The sequence below is a fragment of the Idiotropiscis lumnitzeri genome, chromosome 13 (assembly GCF_059441095.1).
Source record: "Idiotropiscis lumnitzeri isolate Australia: NSW breed Sydney's pygmy pipehorse chromosome 13, RoL_Ilum_1.0, whole genome shotgun sequence".
Taxonomy (NCBI): Eukaryota; Metazoa; Chordata; class Actinopteri; order Syngnathiformes; family Syngnathidae; genus Idiotropiscis; species Idiotropiscis lumnitzeri.
Window position 1 is genome coordinate 14,750,338 of NC_142403.1, and position 19,815 is coordinate 14,770,152.

Below are 19,815 nucleotides of genomic sequence, written 5' to 3' on the forward strand. Positions count from 1 at the left end.
CATTTCTGGGGCACTCACAGGCAGCCACACATGGCGCCGGCCATTGGTATGCAAATGAGGGTGGCTTTATTAGGCCTATCGTCAGGGCTACAGCTGGGCTGGTGCAGATATGCTCGGAAAGTGAATCAGTTGGGCTGCGGCGTGATGGGGGCGGGGGGGGGAGGCTGTCCCAGACCACCATCGTCACAATGTAAGGATGCAAAGTATCTGAAAAGTTTGCGGTAAACGTTGAGGATATTGAATTTTATTGTTCTGCCTGCAATATAGTGGTGCGTTGTGATACAGCCTGTTCAGTTTAATGCTAACAAACAACGCAAAACGCCTTCGACAGGCTAGTGAATAGCATCGTGTCGGGTTGTTAGACGCCCTTCCGACAACAATTTGAACACAAATACAGACAACACTCAAACGCATATATTCTTTATCCTCTCCAAAAACAAGTAGTATATCTGCAGTTTAGTGGGGATGTACTGAATATGAACTTGTATTATACTGCCCCCAGGTGGCCAGGATACTCAATGAGAAGGAGCAGCACAATGCCCATTGAAATAAAGCAAATAAATGAGGCAACAATTCTTTCGTTCTTGACACTCTTTTAAATCATGTCCTTACTTTAAGTCTTTGTGAAGTAAAACAGAGTGCTATGCCAAAATAAAAAAAAAATACACATACTTTTCCACAAGGCCTCAAGTTTGACACCTGTGTACTAGGCTGATCTTTGGAGACAAATTCCTTTTGCGCTTTTAACAGACTCGGCCTATGAACATGACAAAATCGAATTGAAAAACATGCTTGTCACCTCGCCACAAAGACGTGTTAATATTCACAAATATAAGCCCTTGAAACCACACGCTAAAGATTAATTTAGGTTGCAAAGGGAAAATCTAGTTGATCGTGGCTTAACCCAAATGAAGCGTGACCTCACAAAACAATCACGTATTAGGGTCATAAACCCAATACGGGCTAAACTAAAGTTTGTTTTGACTCACCAAAGCGGAGGACACACAATCCCAAACACGACAACATTGAGGGCAACTTGGTGAACGCAGTAAGAGCGCTTCCAAACACGCAAAGCATCCCGGCTCAGTTACCAGCCGCAAAACCCGGAAAATCTTCAACAAACTTTTTAAAAAGAAGTGGTGACTCCCGTCGTGATTAAGGAGTTTGTTCCCCCAAGGAGGGGGAGGAAACGTGGAAGACTAAGACCATGAAGAGGAGGAGGGCAGCTATTGTCCAAAGCCCGTCCCTCTTTTGGAGATTCTCTACCCTATTGGCTCAAGAGTAGCTAATATGCTAATGTCGGGATGAAATGCAAGATCGCCCGCCTGCCACCCTTACCCCAAGTTGTGAGGCGGATGTGCGTTTCTGCCATCGCTATGGCAACCGCTTGATCTCCAGGGCGCACCCCACTTCCAGAAAGCCTGGCTAATGAGCTTTGCAAGCACTCAGGGTGATGGCAACGAAGCGGATACAAGGAGAGATGTTTTGGTTTGAAATAGTGGCCTGTAGTGGTTAGCACGCCTGCCTCACTCGCTTGACGTTTGGGGCTCAAACTTCAGCTCCCTCGTCCCTGTCGTCAACTGTGCATGCTCTCCAAGTGGGTTTTCTTCAGGTAGTCTGTAATTGTTGTACAGATTCATTCGATAAACCAGCAAGAACCGCATTATAAGCAGAGCTGGGCAGTCCGTCCTGGGGGCAGAGCGGTCCAGCCCACCGGCCCGGTCAGATTCCCATTTTGGGCCCGACAACTTTTATGAATAAGGCTGGAGGGTCGAGGCCGGAACAGTACAGAGGTCACAGCCTGAGGACGGGGGACTGACTGGCAAAAAAGGGTCAGGTGCCCAACTCTGATTGTAAGACATGCAATCTTGATACAACAAACAGGTGTACAGAGAGTGTACCATAAAATGTGTTGATATGATATGTCTGTATCACCAACTGTATCACAAGAGATGACCATACATGTAAATATTGACATGTACGGTAATAGTTTTGTGTCAATACTAAATCACAACTGAAAAAGACATGCCATATGGTGATCGATATTAATAGGCACATATTTGAAAAAATAATTGAAAATGGTAGAAATTCATCCATCCCCAATTTTTATCGGGATATAGACTACAACAAAATGTCACCACTCAACAAAAGTATCCGGAAATCAGACGTGTAGCTTTCGCCAAATGCCACTCACAAATAAACAATCTGAAACTTATTGAAAAATAAAAGCAACACCAGCCTTGGTGGAGGTAATTGATACAGCACCTTACTTAGTTATTTGGAACTTGTCGAGAATGTAGCAGATACCTGTTTGAGTAACATCAGTCCTGTCCGCCTCCTGGATTCCAACTGAGCCAGTGACAAACATAAAATAGTCCGACAGATGAAAATATAAATCAAAATATAACTACCGATTTTTGGCTACTGCACTGAACATACTGAGGGCTTGTGAGCTCGTCACTAAAAGCAAACAATTTTAAGCAATCCACTTCCGAGTGGAATTCAGCGCAGCACATTCCGAACATGCTGCATGGGCTTATTACCAAAAAAACAAAGAGAAATTAAATCCAGACCTCCCCAGCCCTTGCCTGCTGTGCACATGTGTCTAATAAGCTTTTTTCCAGGTAGAACTGGATGGTGGACTGAACCGCTGTTGGAAAAACGTGGCTTGAAAGCGCAACCATGGAACTACTGTGTGTGGACATCTATAAGAGAAAAAGCGGGAGAACAGGACAAGCGCACTTCTGCAAAAACGCCAGAAGAGGGAAGCCAACCGCTGCAGCAAATGGCAAGCATTCACGTTGGAAAGTTTTAATGATTCCCAGAGTTCCTTGGCTATGGTGGGAACGCCCCCCAGCAAGAGCCGGCGAGCGAGTGAGAGACGCAGAGACGCAAAGAGAGAGACGTAGAGAGAGAGAGAGAGAGAGAGACGCAGAGAGAGAGAGAGAGAGAGAGAGAGAGAGAGAGAGACGCAGAGAGAGAGAGAGAGAGAGAGAGACGCAGAGAGAGAGAGAGAGAGAGAGAGACGCAGAGAGAGAGAGAGAGACGCAGAGAGAGAGAGAGAGAGAGAGAGAGAGAGACGCAGAGAGAGAGAGAGAGAGAAAAAGAGAGAGAGTGTTTGCAGGCTGCAGGGGTCTGGCTAGTGGGCAGTAAAATCCACTGAAGTGAAGAAAGAAACAGTGGAGGGGAAAAAAAATGAAGACCAGTGTAAACTTGACACACCTGCATCAGTCCACTTCGGAGCCTTTAAGAGGGCAGTGGGGCACATCAACAGAAAACAAGGACAATCAAGATCATCTTTGAGGAGAGCTGAAAATGGCCCAAAAGACCCGAAATGGCCGCTTCAATAAAACTTGCAAACTCATCATCATGGCCTCATAAGAACTTTTTGAGGGTTCACAAATGATCGTCAGGCCAACCAAATCTCCCGATTTGGAGTGATACGGGACATGTTTTATCAGCCCAAAACGGCACTTCAAACCAACTTGCCAAATGTTTTCATGAAATTTGTATTTTTGGTCATCGCATAATAGACATGCCTAACAAATTTCACATTGCTGAGTGAAACTGGCTTCAGGGTTTCAAAATCAAGGAGCTATTAGATTTTCCCGTTTTATGGTGAGTCATCAAGGACTGCTGTCATGCTGCACCCACACTCAGAGCCTCACAAGTTGCCCAAATTTGTGGCACCGTCTGTCTCGAACACGTGGTTCAAAGATAACTGCAATCGAGGAAAATCGAGGACAAGTTCAACGTGGAAGGACGCCTAGAAAATGACAATGGCAGACTTTATGTCCATTTTTTGGACATGGCTTCTCGAGAACTTTTTGTGGGTCTACTCATGATAGACAGGCCAACCAAATTCAATGCTACCAAGTTAAACTGGCTTGGGGGGGCAGAATTTTTTTAATTTTCTTGGGGCTGTACCAAAGATTGGATAAAACGTGCTTGCAAATTTTGATGGGCAAGTATAAATAAGCCGTCAAAATGTATTCAATTCTACGTATTCAATTCCTTTAAACAGATTCAAAGCTGCTAAATTGTCACACTAATTCAAGCGACACTCTTGCATAAGGCGCCGATTTGCCATGTCAGGGCATGTTGCGCTGATGCTGAAATGCAAACCGCACCTTTGTGTGTGGCAGCCTGGAATGGCACTTCACCAACAATCCCAGTTTCATCACCGCATGCCGAATACTCGCTATTTGTAAAGAGTCCGCACCTGAAACTGGAGCAGGTTCTGACAGCTTCCTGTTCAACATGTTCCCGAGATGACTAGAACAGCGATGCTACGGAAGGACAGTGTTTAAATGAATGTGACTCTAGATTTCCTGTTTGGGATCTTGCGATCATAGCCAAAAAAAAACAAACAAAAAAGAGCTTTTTTTTTTTTTTTGCTTCCTTGTTTGTATTTTCATTGAGTTAAAGAAATATGATTCATGTCATTTGGATTGGCATATTTTGTTCATTATTATTTCATTTATTACTACAGCCTTTTTTATCCTCGTTGTGTAAATCTTTGTGGAGAGATAAAACTTTTTTAAAACGTCTAAATGTCCATCTGTTTTTGTAGCATTCGGCAGATGAAACAATAGCATAATAATTTTATTTATTCAATTATTTGGATTTCAAGGTATGACATATTTCTGTAAATAATACGGAATAACTATTACAGTAAAAAATATATCATTTAGTATAATATATATATATATATATTTATATATTTATATATATATATATATATATACTTCCAGGATTTTTCATTGCAGCCCTAATACATTGGTTGGCTACAGTAATAAATTTCTCAAAAATATTTTCAGTGTATAATTTCATCCCATAAGTATTTCAAAAACAAAACGCCATTCTGTTGCTAACAATTTATATTATGACCATGACGTCCCTCAAATAGCAAATATGGAGTCACGGCTACCCAGCTGACAAACTTGTCTGGGTAACCTTGGACAGGCTCGCCGAGGCAGATAAAGTCAATGGTTGAACGCGGACGAAGAGCAGGAAGGAAGTTGACTGTCCCAGAAGGCTCGGAGGTTGTCGACGACACAATGAGAACAGTGAGATCGCGTCTGCAGGAAACATCTTTGTTCATTTAGCGTGGCGAAGGCGACAATAAGCAGATGCGAGCTTGATGCATCCCGCTGTGATGCGTACAGAAAAAAAAACAACCACACACATTGTTTCACAACTGATGCCATTGATCGCAAATGGGCAGCAGCCGAGTACCAACAGAGAAAACACAAAAGGACAAAAAGTGCAACAGCTTCGCTCTAGTTACAATTCTACTACATAAACAAATATAGTGCAGCTTTGCCTGAGGCAAGCAGACGTCATGACTGGTGACATTTCGGTACGATGTGAAACTCATTAACTAACTTGAAAAAGATATTACAGCACACAAATTCTGATTATTGACACCGCACTAGTCTGTAATGTTCCCCCAAACAGAAGATTGTTTTAAAAGTCGAAAGTCACACGCTACTTCACTTGTCATTGAACGACATTTTGCCGCCACTCAAAGCCGCTCGCTCGTCGTGAGACCAACAGCGAGTGGCCTTCCTTATACGGCAGGCCTCGTCTGCGGGCGATTACGTTCCGATGTGATATGAGACAACGCAGAAAGACAAGCAGACGGCAATGGGTAGACAAAGCCGCCATTGTCGAGCACACGCCGGGCCGTTTGGCGGAAGGAGCTGACGAATGATTCATCAGTTTAAAGAAGATATGAAGGCCACGAGAATGCCGCAGAGATATTTACAGTGTCAGGGAGCGTAGAGGTGAAGTGGTGACGCACAGAGGTGGCAAAAGTACACACAGTCTGGACTTAAGTAGAAGTACAGATACTTGCGGAAAAAAAGAAACAAAAGAGTGATCAAATAAGTAGCACTGATTCAACTACTGTCCTTAAGCAATTAAAAAAAAACTTAAAGGGGAAGTCAACCCCAAAGAAATCTTTGCAAAAATATATTTGATGTGCCTTCACAAGTCTAAACATGGCCTTCTAATTAATATTTGTGGAATATGAATCAGGCAGAAAAATTGCCCGTTTTTAGCCATGTCAGGGGGCGGCCATTTTGTCACTTTCTGGCGACTGAAAATCACATCAGAGTTGCTCGGACCAATCACGGCACACCTGTTTTCTGAAGCTGAGTCATGATTGGTCGTTAGAGGAGGCGCAGGGGATATATTATTAGGAATTTTTTACGGTTGACTTCCCCTTTAAATATAATCTATCAATCAATTTTGATATGAATTAATTAATGAATAATTAAAAAAGTAACAAGACTGTTATGACCAAGTGCAGTTTTCAAATTTCGGGAGTAGAAGTAAAAAGTTGCTGAAAAATGAATATTAAAGAACCAACTGGGCAATATTTGGATGAATGACAAAAGATTTTTTGAGTCGTTGAATATAATGTGAGAAAACTCATGTCAAAGTGTATTCATCAATGAAGTCATTCTTTTTAAACACAGAAAAAAAAAGTTAAAAAAAAATAATAATGAAGATATGGGAGGGGGGGGATGACTGTAGCAAAGCATATGTACTTGATTACCTCACAGTTGACCCAAGTCCAAAAGCGGCATGTGTGTGTTTATGGTATGATGTCACCCACAACCCGTCTTCCTTGACAGCGGCAGAAAGCCGCGTCACAAAAGCGCAACCCAACCCCAACAGGATCATCCGGCTCACAAGAAACTTTGACGGCGGTCATGGCGGGAAACACCGCAGCATGCGTGCTAAAGCGACCTCCACTTTCCGCCACTTGGGGTTTGTTGTCTGGACTTGTTGCCGCGGCGACCCTCTTACCTTTTCACCATGAGACTGAGCGTCCGGTGGGAGCCTTTCACCAAGCAGATTGCCTCCTGCCTGAAGCCGCTCAGGGGAATCTCGTTAATGTTGACGAGCTCATCTCCAGCCTGCAGGCCCACAGCTGCCGCCTTGCTGGCCTCCTCCACCTGCGCACAAACACGGCACACCATTCAACATGCAGGGATATGGTGCGTGCATGAAAAATAAGTTTTCCATTTTTTTTGTAGGCGACTATGTGATTCAAGTGGAGATGAAGTTGACTAATGGATGATGTCAGTATTTTTAGTTTTTTAGCACAGCGATTCTGTTTTGTACTATTGGACCCAAGGCTTTGGTCATTAAGAGTTCTAACACGTGTAAATTAAACAATGCGAGCAATGAGACATTTTCTTTAACAATTCCGATTTTTGAATTCATCCCCAGCTCACTTGACCACGATGACTGTTCATGTCAATACATTTAACATTCAGCATCTTTGGGGAGGATGATATAGTTTTTATTATTTTTTTTGTCAGGGGTTAAAAGAATTGATTTCAAACAGCTCCAGATGATTATGTGACACAAACTGTTGTATTATATTTTTGCACAGTAAAATGCTTTCCATAATAATAAGTCTCCGCCGAAGCCCATCTGGTATTTTTGACGTTAAAATTAAGTCAAAGGATAAAGAAACGGACGTGAGGAGCGGGTCAACTGAGTGTCTCAATGGCTGTCAAACACCGGTTGTGTGTCTGATGACAGACACCCGGGAGAAGACGGCTGTCGGACAGAAGGTCAGCTGGTGGTGATATTAAACTGACAGGAGACCGATAAAAGCTGCCTTCTCAAGAAAACAAGGCCTCGTCGGTAGTGATGGTAAAAGTACTTTCATTTTGGACTTAATTACAGACACTTGTGTTAAAAAAAAAAAAAAAGAAGAAAAAGGCTGAAAGAAAAAAAAAAAAGAAGTACTAATTCAGCTCCGGAAGCAAAACTAAAAAAGTACAGACGGCATCTGCGGAGGTTGAAAGTAACAAGCTATTCTGACAACATAAGGAGTTCTATTTTTAAATTTAGGGAGTAAAAGAAAAAAAAAGGTTTTTGTTTTGTTTTTTTCTGTCACAAAGGAAATTTGAAAAATGTTCAACAATTCTCTTGCAACAAGAAAAGTGCAGGAAAACGTCTGGCTTCCTCTACTTTTGCTCATTTGAAAAAGTATGCGGCTTCAAACAAAAATGTGCTCTTCGTTGATTAACACATCTCGATGTCAATACCGTAAAATGAAAGCTTGACTTCTTAACTTTTGTCACCTGTTGATCTCAAATTTGAATCGGCACGCAACAAAAACAAAAGGAATTGACTTTGCCGTTGCAATAGTTTTTGAGGAGACTTTATAAACTGCCTGACTTGCCGCCTCTGCTCGTCACATTAACACACCAGAATCTGCAGCTGATTATCAGCGAACCGGCGGGGAGCTTTTGGATGACTCAACGATGAAGGCATGTGTACATTGAAAGAACATCACGTGGTCTTCATCCTCAACACGAGAGAGTCCGGATAACGAGCGGCCATCTTAGCGTCTTTTCATCGTTCGTTCCTCATTCCACTACGAGACGAGGTTCCAAGGGGGAAGTTTATGGAAGCTGGCCGGGTTCCCGACCCGGGCCTGATATGGTCATGTATTCTGTTGGAAGAGCCTGAATCGATGTCTGATGCATTCTCGGCAGATCAGGCGCTGCCAACTGCAAAACAGCGCTTTGGATATATTTAACTGTGGTACTAAAAGATAAAATAAACCCTCTTCGTCAAGTCCGAAGGCAGCGGCTGCACGATCGAAGCAGGCGACTCTACAACGCTCCGAGTTTCAGGAGTGTAATTGTGGCTTTCTTCTGTCTTTAAAGGCTTTGAAGACTTTGCAAAGCAGCTGAGTGTCAACGTCAAACCGGAGACTCCCAGCTGCCTTTGAGCAGTGGAATGCAGTCTGTGCCCAAAAAAAAAGACCTTCTTTGCTGTCATTTTATTTCAAGAAGGAAAACTTTTTTAATTATACCAGCTGATACGATACGGGTACATTTGCGTGGATGTTGTCATGGCGGCAGTTTTATCAAAACTGGATAAAAGATCTCAAAGGTTGTTGCATGATGGAAGGACGCTTGGGTATAGAATTGAATCGATTTTGGAAATTTGAAATCGCTTCATGTTTGTCATACGGTTGTTTTCTCAAAACAGGATTGATGAAAACACCAACATTCTAGTGCAGTCGTTCAAGCACAGACAGAGAAAGTATATCCTGAGGGTTTCACTAGAACTCAGCAACGACAAAAGCAACTCATTTGGAGCAAGTTAGCTTAGCATCAAGCATTTTTGCCAGTAGTTGACCAGAAGCAAAAAAAAAAGTAGGGAGGATTGACAACGGTGTGTCATTTTTAAGAACATTTTACAAATGGTTAAAAAAAAAAAAATGGAACTTGGAGCTCCTTGGTTTGACGCACTTGAAGCCATTTTCACACCGCGGCAGACACAAATGGCGTTATCAAGATTGATCAGAGTTCAAGTCCTTGATCTCATCTCAGTTTACTGATCTCACTGTAAAAACTGGGCGTGTTTTGTAGAAGATAAAACAATTATTATGTTGCAGGAATGGTACCAAGGAGAAACACGGGTTAATTGTACTCGGGGTCATCTAGCGGGATAGCATTTACGGTAATTGTTCTGACGGCCACTAGATGTCACTGTCATAGCTAGATGAACAAAGATACATTATTTGAAGTAAAGAAGTTTACTGCCAAATAAATAAAATGTCAAGTGGCACACCTGATCTCTTGGCATACTGATAGAGAATCATTGTCCTGGACAAATAAGCGACACATTAAAGTTGAGGGTCTAGCGTGAAAAAGGGGAGTGCGAGGCCTCGTTTTAAGAGCGCTTTGGGCCTTTTTTTTTTTTCTTTTTAAAATATCCTGCCAACGTGTTTTACAGCCCCGAGATTTACGTCCGTTTGAGTGCAGCATAATCACTGCCCTCGGTCGCCATTCTGAAAACCTCTAATTAGAATGTCCGCTAAACGGTTTACACGGGTTTACGCACATGTAATCGACGGTAGTGAAACACATTCCTATACGTGGATAACAAATGATGTGTTGTATGAAAAGAAAAAAAAAAAATTAACAGCTCATCACCCTTTAGCCTGCACAACAGTTTGTCTTTCATTGCTTCCAACCACGTAAAGGCATCAAGATTGTGGCGAGCAGTACGAACGAGGAGCCAGGCAAACAAAAATAAAGGCTGACCCTCCAGGAGATTTATAGCTCCTTTTCCAAACACTTCGCGCCGCGCTCGCCTAATCAGCGCGGGCCACATCGCACGCCCTTTGTTGACGCTCTTCCTCCGGGCGCCAATCAGTCAATGTGCAGCTATCCTGGATGACCGTGAAAACAGTGTCTCGGAGGGGATGCGAGGGGAAGGATGTGGCGTGGGGACGAGAGGAAGGAATGCCGACTTTCTGCTGACAAGGCATCAAGTCATTAAAACCTGACGTGTGGTCGGGGCTTGGTTTGAGTGACGCTTCACAGGCCGCCGGTAAACAAACGGATCGATCCAGCGCCTTGTTTTTGTTTTATAGAGCTTGTCCATATGAGGGCCGCAGGTGGAGTCTGTTCGAGGGGACATTCGGTGAGAGGCGGGGTCCGTTTGACAGTAAACTGGGAGTAATAAAAATAAACATCTTGGAGCAAGCGAAGTTGACAGAAGTCTCCGATTTCTTGACAGCAAGAGAGTGACAACGGGCAACATTGCAATGTCGTCTCTAAGTCTCGTCATGAATATACCAAAATACAAAAATTATTTTGTGAATTTTTAAAGCGTATTTACTCCCTCCATGAAATCTTTACAGATGCGCAGTCAAAGTTCCAAACCGCTCCACCACTGTCATATCTCCAATTTGACTGAACGTTTGCGTGCCATGTGCCAAATTTTTACAGCAGTTTGCGGTGGAATGAAATACTCCTTAAATCCCTAAAATCGACCAAACCCGAAAAATAAGCTACGATGAGCCACATTGGTCTGTGTGATCCCACAAAGCCCCCGGTACAAAAAGGATCCTATAATGAATCCAACGTGCTGTAAGTGCACTTGATTTATTGCAGCGTGTGATAAAGAGAGAGGCTCTGTTGTGCAACATTATGTCGTCGTGCAAAACGCAAACGTGTGCACGGGGTGGCGTAGCCAGCTGTGTCATGTAAAACGGGATTATTTAAGTTTATCCTGAGTGAGGAGTTTTAAGGCTGCCAAGACCTCGCGCATTACCTGAGTCATGACAGGAATGTTAAGAATTTTAATTAGATCCAGGAAACCGATCTCCCCCCGAAACCGCTTCTCACACTGTGGGCCATTGTATATTTTTTTTTATATATACAAAGTACATAAATCTTTGTAGATATATATATATATATATATATATATATATAAAAATATATATATATAAATAAAATGGGATTTGACTTTGAATTCCTTTGTATAAATTTGGAAAAAGTAATCTTTTTATGTAAAAATGATGGTGCCCAGTATGTGGCTCTGTGGTACTTATCTACAAGTTTGTGGGACAGGAGAATATCAAGTTTGACTTATTTGGCTCTATATTCGACAGATGTCCAGATAAAAACGTACAGCTGGGGTATAATATGATAATTTCACATAGATAAAACAGGTAAAACTGAGCGGAAGAGCAGTTTACAACGTTGTTAAATAGAACACAATCGAACTAACATATAAAAGAAAATATATCATGTCAGAAATTACTGCTTTGGGCGACATAAAATACATTCCTTGATCTATCCAAGTTTTTTTTTTCCCCCTAGACTAAAATAGATACTTTAGCCTCTTTAACAAGAGACCTGACATCCATCATGTTACCTCTGGTACCACGAGCTACCTTCTTGCAGGGTAGCAAGAAGTTACTCGAGTGATGTCAGGAGCTTTGCGCTTGCCTTGCAAGTGTCATTTTGTATTTGTGTGTCAGGTTACATTCCCTGTTCAATAAATGATCGTCCTTCCTCATTGAAGTCGAAATGCCAGTAAAGCGTTCAAGCCCTCCTCCCAAAAAAACATGTTTAGTAATCGGAAAAACTGCACTTTAGAGTATTTTATGTCATGCAAAAATAGTTATTCTTCATGCTGGAGGATCAAGAATATATGCCTGATTGTATCGTCATCTGTCTATATGTGTTGCTTCACCATTTATAGCATATCCCAAAACATGTTTATCATATAAAACAAATAATCGCGGCACTGAAAAGGTTAAAAATCTCACCAGGTCCCCTTTGAATGCCGCCTCCAATGTCCATGTGGTCATGAAATATTAACAGCAAAATGGTGTCAAGATGAAACTGTTCATTTTACATAGTCACATATTAAGTGCTCAAAAGGAACCCTTTTTAACATGATGGCAGGGGCATCTAGTTAAAAAAAACCTACACGAGAGTCTCGCTGCCACCCCCCTGGGCTTGAACTTTGGACCTCTTTTTGGGTCGATGCCGAAACGACAGCCACAACTCAAACAGGTGATGGTGGTAAAGCACCGGGAATTAAGCGCCCAGCGAGGCCTCGCGTGGTAAATGATTACACAGGCGACATGGAAGCACGGATCGCACTAAGACAGGAACTGCCTGCAGTCTGCGTTGTATCAACATGCGGCATAGTAACGCACGTCACATTCCATCTATGACATTGTTGTGTGGAAATGAAAGGGAAGTCATGAAAGTGGGGGGGTAATCAGTTTGTCTTCTTTTTAGGAAAGTGCAACATCAACAGTCTGTCTTTGTTTTAGGAAAGTAGTAATCCCAACCGTATTTTTCTGACTGTAAATCGCTCCAATCCAAAAAAACGCATCATGAAGAAGCAGAAAAAAAAAAATCATAATTGCACATTAGCATTTTGTCTATTTTGTAGGATAGTGCAACACACAAGTTGTTCCTTGTTTTTGGAAAAAACAGCATCATATAACAAAAAAACAAAATAAAAAGCAAAACTGACGACTTGCGCAACCTCAGGGAAACGACTGCAGTGTGTTTAGTTGCTTACACCTGCAGCTAGCATATGCGTGCACATTAAGGTTTTATGAGTTACAGGAAAATAAGTTCCGCTCTATTTTGCTTTTTCATATTTCCTGTCATTCAGTGTTTGTCAGCAATTATCAAAGGACGCTGGTAAGAGGAAACAACACCGACGACACAACAGCACCAACGGTCCAAGCTACAAGAACCACACATGAGCAACATGAGTTTTTGGTTAAAACTGGTGGAGATTTGGTCTGTTTGGAGGGTCTGCTTATGCCTCATGCAAATGAGCCACTGCTCACCCCTCCCCTCCTGCATTGTCAAGTATGGCGTTTGTTACCATGATCATTGGAGGCAGAAAAGCAGCTGCTTAAAATGAGCCGAGTTTTGGGACGACTTACTTTGGTGATGAGCAGGGGCTCGCGATGCTCCAGACCTCCGCGGAGCGTAAAGCCCCACGGCGCGCCTCCGGAGAGCGACACTTCCAGGAACCTCCAGCCACCGCCGTCACCGTCTCGTGCCCTGGAGTCCGAATCTCCCGCTTTCGCCATGACGTGCCAGTGGTGGCCGCCGCTGTTGCTGGCGTCTATGTAGTGTGCATCTACCTTGTACTGCTCAGAATCCATGGCACTTTGAAGGGAAAGAAACAATGATGATAATCATCCATTGTGTCTTTTTGGACCAAGGGAGAGCAAACTTAATATTGGGGCCTGCCTGATTTTATTAGATTTTTTAAGGCCAATGCAGATTCCGACATTTGATCTTCAATCTTTTTAGATCCCTTAAAGCATTATTTAAGATATAAAGTACAGACAGAACATTTGAAAGTTTTACAATTCTTTGGCCTTTATTATTTGATTACATCAAAGTAGAAAATTATAAATAAAATAAAACAAATAAATAAATAAAAATATATGCTTTGGGAGGTGAAGTGGGGAATTCTTGTCATTTTCTTTGACTTATTTTGTAACATGGTAGTGTGTTATTTGTAAAAATAATATATGACAGCTGGGATAGGCTCCAGCATGCCCTGACCCTCATGAGGAAAAGCGGATCGGATAATGGATGGATGGATTATATTAACTAATTTATTTTAAAAACTAAATAAATAAGTATTGAACCTCGGGGCAGAAATTGAGATGCGAACCGATTCATAGTTTTATTGTTAAAGCTGTCAAAAATTCATTTTTACTTGAGTACATTCAGTCTATACTTATTTTACTTTTGTACAAGTAAATGAGTTGAATCTGTATTTTATACATTGTATAATATTTCCACAAGTATCTTTACTTCTCAAGAACAAAGCACTTTTGCCATTTCTTTATAAGCAGTTTTAACTCTATACTACAAATGCTCTTTATATGAAACGCTTCAACGATGAAAACAGTTTTCTATTATTTTTATTATACGACTAAATCATAAAAGACGAAACAATAAACATTTTGCTTGCGTTTAACACCTGTTGTCATCGCCCAGACGGCAACTTAATGCTCTTAGCACAACAAAGTCCGAGAACAAACACAAAGAAGGGGGGGGGAGACCATCTTGTCCACCAATAAACGCAACAAAAACTCTACTAAACATTTCGAATAAAACTCTGTCATAGTGTCGAACGCTAAACTAAACTCCCCTAAAAGTTTTACCCAAAACAACGGTGGATTTTGTGTTAAAAAACTCACCTTACCTGGGGAATGCAACTTGTGGATCAACCGGTGGGCGATCACAGACCGTCCCCGTCGTCTTGTTAGCCGCTCAGTCAGTCGGTCAGTCCGGACGGGTGCCACTTGCTGATGCCCCAGTGTCGCTTTTACGCATTCTCCATTTTTATTTTCGAATTTTGCAGTTGCGTGGTTGAAACGTCCCAAACGCGTCGCTCACCGAGTTCTAAGAGTGAGGGAGGCTTGTCTGGTTGCGTGGCTAGCTACTCTTTGGAGGCACACAACGCCGACACTGCCGCACTCTCATACACACACAGCGCGGAACTAATTTACCTCAGTTAGCTTTAGCCCCCATTCGGCCACCGTAGATCTGGAATACGTTGCAATGGCGACCTCTGCCGACTATCGGTCGAATACTTGCTTGTGGTAACTACACTGAGCAAACGGATTCACTACATTACCCATAAGCCCTGTGGGGTGGAGCCACAGAAGCAGGAAGTGTGTGTGGAAGTAGACGAAGAGCGAGAGATAGATAGATAGATGGTTAATTAGATAGATAGAAAGATAGATAGATAGATAGATAGATAGACAGACAGACAGACAGCTATACAAACCACGTTAAACAACCAGTTCAGTGTTAATAAAATATGTTAAAAGTATTTTAATAGTACTATTTATAAACAAAGGTCTGGATTAGGATTGTCACTGAATTTTGACAGTTGAATGTATCAGGTCAAAAATAATTATTTTATATATTATGAAAAATATTTATAAACAGTGTTTTACACGACTTTCACAAAAAAACAAGTTTGTTTGTGTTAAGTCAATTCAAGAAAGACTGCCATGTTTCAAAATGAAAACAATGTTTAAAAATTAAAACAAATCTAGATATGCTCTCTTTTTCCGCATACATATTAAAGTCGCAAGAAACAGTTATCAAATTGTCCAGTAGATGGTAGCATTGCATTACTGTTTAAATGGATAAGAAGCGGTGGCATTCTTTGTGGAAAAGTGGTGACGGACAGAGTTGTGTTGCGTTAAATCAAATGATTTGGAGAGGGGGTTCAACAGACCCAAAAAAAAAAAAAAAAACAACCTCCAGTCAGCAGTTTCCGCTGCAAATGCAAAAAAAAAAAAAAAAACAACTCTGCACACACGAGTACGTCCATGCAAGAAGCAACATGCATATCAACTTGGAAGTGAGAATTAACACGGGGTTGGAGAGTTGGCGTGCCAAAAAAAGAGAGAAAAGAACCACAGGGCACAGACTCAACTTTTCACCTCTGCACAGAGCGGAAGTGAGTTTTGATGTATGGTCTCACTTATCTGCTGTTTGTCTGCTTGTGCAATCCTGTTTCACTGTGCAGTGTTTTTGATTATATGAAAGATGAAACTCCTCCTTTGTATTTAATACAGCATCGAGTTTTGCTCTTCTTTTGGCAAAGCGAACTCACATTATATTGTTCATATTGTTCATCATTCACGCCCCAACATCGCGAATTTGTAGGCCATATATGTTTATAGGTTTTTGCAAATTTTGAGTTGCGAGACTTTATTTTTGGCCTGTCATTTACATTGATTTATCCAAAATTGATTTAATCCCAAAATGTTTCCATGGTGAAACTTCCTCTTCAAATTCACGGGCGAAACGCCAAGTGCAGGGGCCAGAAATTAGCCTCACCTTAGGTTGCGCAATTCCTCACAGCCAACAGCACCACCTATTGGTAAACCTACTGTACTACAAAAGGCTATTGGCAAGTGTCCGTTTTTGTCTTTGTTTTCAGTCAACACTTTTAACATGCACTCTAATTTTTTCATAAACTAACAATGCAACATTTAGCATCAAAGTACAGTACTACCTTAGATTACAAGACCCACAATTTAAGTTTCATCAAAAGTTTTTCAAGTTCAAACCGTCACTTGCGAGGCCACACCCCTTAAAGGCACACAACTAATACCCAAATACGACAGTAGGCACAGTATTTAGTCATAAAACACATTTATTGTCTTACACTTTGCATTTGTTGCAGTACTATATTTTCCATTAAAAAAATGTTGTTTAGGGGGGCTGAATCCCCGGATACTCGTGTTACGGCACCTGCGGGTTCACCTATTCTCATACTTGTTTTCAATTTATTTTAAAATATTATGTAAAGATATTTTTTTGTTTTGTCTTTTTTGTTGGGAGCCAGCCGCTGTGTTTTTGTGGAAATCTCTTATTGGAGGTTTATCCTTTTTTTCAATATTGTTTTATGGGGGGGGGGGGGGCGGGTAGATTTTAATTGTCATTATTATTTAGCGTTTTTATTAATTATACACAAGTTTCCAATTTCCTATTGGTGAATAGCGCGGTCAACTTTAAATACATTTACTTCATTTCAGTGGGGTGAATTGATTTGATATAGGAGTAAATTGAGTTACAAGCTTGGTCACGGAAAAAATTAAACTCATAAGTCAAGGTACCACTGTACTACAGTAGAGCTAACAAAACTGAAGAAAGTCGCAACATATGGTGTGTATATGGCGGTGTGTTTAAATGTCACAGTGATTTAGAGCGAGGACAAGGCAGACCTTTCTCGGCTTTTTTTCCATTCCCCTCGCGTCGCCGTGGCAACGGCCAGAGTGTGACAGTCATGTGAAAAGGAAGTTGATTGGATTAAAATAGTTGTTGCGATCAGGGGGTCAGCAACACGGCGCACGTACTAAACACACAAGGCCTCCTTCAAAAGCCCACACGGCGCATCAGCGGCGACAAAGACATCTGTTACAGTTATTCATGTATTTGATTTGCTTATGACTATTTTTCGTTTTATAACATTTGACCCAACCAATTTGTTTCACCACATGCACAGTTCATGCAGGGACCTCGAAAGACTCCAAGGCAATAGAGGGCGCTGCCCCCACACTGACTGTGGTCACCACATTATGTTCCTTGAACACAAGGCATGTAATGCAAATATTGATATCAAATGAAAAGTGTTCTTTACAAATCTTCACCTGTTGGCTCTCTTTTAAGTTTGAAATGCTCAATAAATCCTCTAATGCATTAGATAGGACCAAGGTGGGGTGCAACATTCCAGCGCTCTCTGAACTCACTATTTTGGTATTGGTATATTCCGTATTCAGTAGCTTGTTGACTTTTGGTCGTCAGGTTCACATGTGGTCGGCTGGAATTGCTATTCATTTATTTCAAGTTTTTACGTCTCTTCGTACCCTGGCAATAATTATAATGGCCCTCACCCAATGGAGAAAACTTCAGCGGCTGCCACTGCTGAAAGCATATTTTTATAGAACAATGATATTTGCACTAACAGCAAAAGAATCATCATACATACTAAATATTTAAGGACAGGAGTCAAATACTGTAATGTAGTAACATGAAAAAAAGTGTAAAAAAAATACACCCTTTTCTCTGAATTTTTTATTAAGGCTAATCATCCATATAGTAATGTCAAAATTTAGGACAAATTGAAAAGCTGTAGCATTATTATGAGAATATTCTTTGCCCGGGACGGTACTGCCTTTGAGTCTGAAATACAACCTCGACTCTGACCGTCAAAGTCAAGTCTACCTATAGAAGTCAAGCTCACTTTCTTTAAAGTAAAACTTAATGACGCGGCAAAAAAAGTCGACTGAAAGTTCATACTGTTCAGCAAACCTTACCAACTTACCTCCATCAATGCCTATCTCGATAGCCACAATACCTTCCCCGCCTACTAATGGATGACTACATCTCAAACATAAACCCAAAACTTTCAGTCTTCCGCTTGAAAAAAAATGACAGAAAAAGCCTACTAGAACACATTTTTTTAAGACGCACAAATAGTAAAACAGCCATCGTTAACCTGATCACCTGCGATGTTTGCACTCTGGGCTCTGCTGCATATCTCATCAAGTACTTGATGCATGCGGCAAGAAAAGAAAGTACAGTAAAAATTGGAGATGAGGAGCATGATGCGGGTGGTGGTCGAGTTCAGTTAAAGTCCAGTCAAACAGAATAATGTAATTTTTTTTGTCAGTTTTCCAAAAAGTGGTGCAATAAAACCACATATGAGTTCCCTAACATGAATAATTGTAATTTTGATCAAAACAATCCTGATTATTTTGGCGTGATACACACTGGTGTACCCATCCCTTCCCACCTCATCCCAGCTGCATCCTCCTCCTCGTCCAATAGCAGCGGTGAGGACGGCAGATGCGCGGCAGAGGAGCGGGTCATAAAAAAGCGCAGGGCCTAAAAGAGGAAGTGAAGGGGACCTGGTGAGTTATTGCCCCCCAAACGTACACACCGGGGCCTGGGAACAGGGAACTTCTCACGGCAGGGGGGCAGCGGAGGGGCTGCTCTAAACTCTGTGTACTCGTTATCATCCCGTCACACCTTGCTGTCATAATGCTGCACCAAAATATAAAATAGAAGCAGTGATTTAACAGTAATAAAGTCATTGAGATAAATGACCCCCCCCCCCCACGTCCCTTTGGTCATCGCGGTATGTTTGTATGAGTGCTATACAACTGCTCACGTGTTAGACGGATGGGAAATGCATGTTTAAAAGTTATGGATTTACTGTACGTGGCTATCAGGATCGACACTTATTTTATGTCACTTTAATTTGCACTTATTGAATCATCAACAGAACATCGAACGGGGATTATTTTGAGCGGTGGTTTGAGTAATTATTATCACATTGATTTTACGTTAATCTATTGAGGGATGGGCGAGTACTGATACCAGGTTTCGGTATCAGGCTGAAAACAGTCTTATTTTTAAGACTGTCAAGATGGCCTTTATTAATGCCCCTATGGGGTAATTTGCAGTGTCACAGTACCTAATATGTGTCACACAGAAAGGCGGGGTAATGTAGCCGTTAATGTATAACAATAGCAGCATATGTTTGAAAAAAAAAAAAAATAAAAAAAAACATGTAACCATGAAAAGGATTTGTTGCATTGGCCGGGAATCGAACCCGGGCCTCCCGCGTGGCAGGCGAGAATTCTACCACTGAACCACCAATGCTACATATCAAATGAAATGTTTGTCTAGTCTTTAATAAGGCAGCCCTGTTAGCAAGCGCGCGCACGTACAAACAAGACAGTTCTGCCTGTGAAAGCAGGAAAATTGTAGTGTAAATTCCTGCCATGCCTGTCTTTTAGCAGCCTGTGAATTTATACAATTATCCCGGGGATATATCGTGTGCGCTTCATACTCACTTGCACTCCGCAAGTTAACAGACAGAGTGCAACAATCTTTGAGCTGTCGGCAGGGACTTTACTTAGGGATTCGCACTCATACTCACGAACGAAAC

The 19,815-nt window shown here is 41.6% G+C and overlaps 1 protein-coding gene and 1 non-coding gene across 4 annotated transcripts in view; both read right to left on the reverse strand.

Annotated features, from left to right (window-relative positions):
- Nucleotides 1–14,815, reverse strand: part of shroom2a (shroom family member 2a) — a 29,018-nt gene extending 14,203 nt beyond the window's left edge. For 2 of the 3 annotated variants that reach the window (XM_088314118.1, XM_088314115.1), the window contains exons 1-3: nt 14,539–14,815; nt 13,256–13,484; nt 6,820–6,968 (exon numbers count right to left, since the gene is read on the reverse strand). In XM_088314118.1, the coding sequence (XP_088170244.1) occupies nt 6,820–6,968; nt 13,256–13,480 (374 nt within the window). In that variant the 5' untranslated portion in view covers nt 13,481–13,484; nt 14,539–14,815. Of the gene's footprint in view, nt 1–6,819; nt 6,969–13,255; nt 13,485–14,533 lie in introns of all 3 variants that reach the window. The other variant, XM_088314117.1, reaches the window with a different exon arrangement.
- A 4,640-nt stretch (nt 14,816–19,455) lies between these two features.
- trnag-gcc (transfer RNA glycine (anticodon GCC)) lies at nt 19,456–19,526 on the reverse strand. The gene has a single exon. It is a non-coding gene; the product is annotated as a tRNA-Gly (tRNA).
- Between the last annotated feature and the right edge of the window lie 289 nt (nt 19,527–19,815).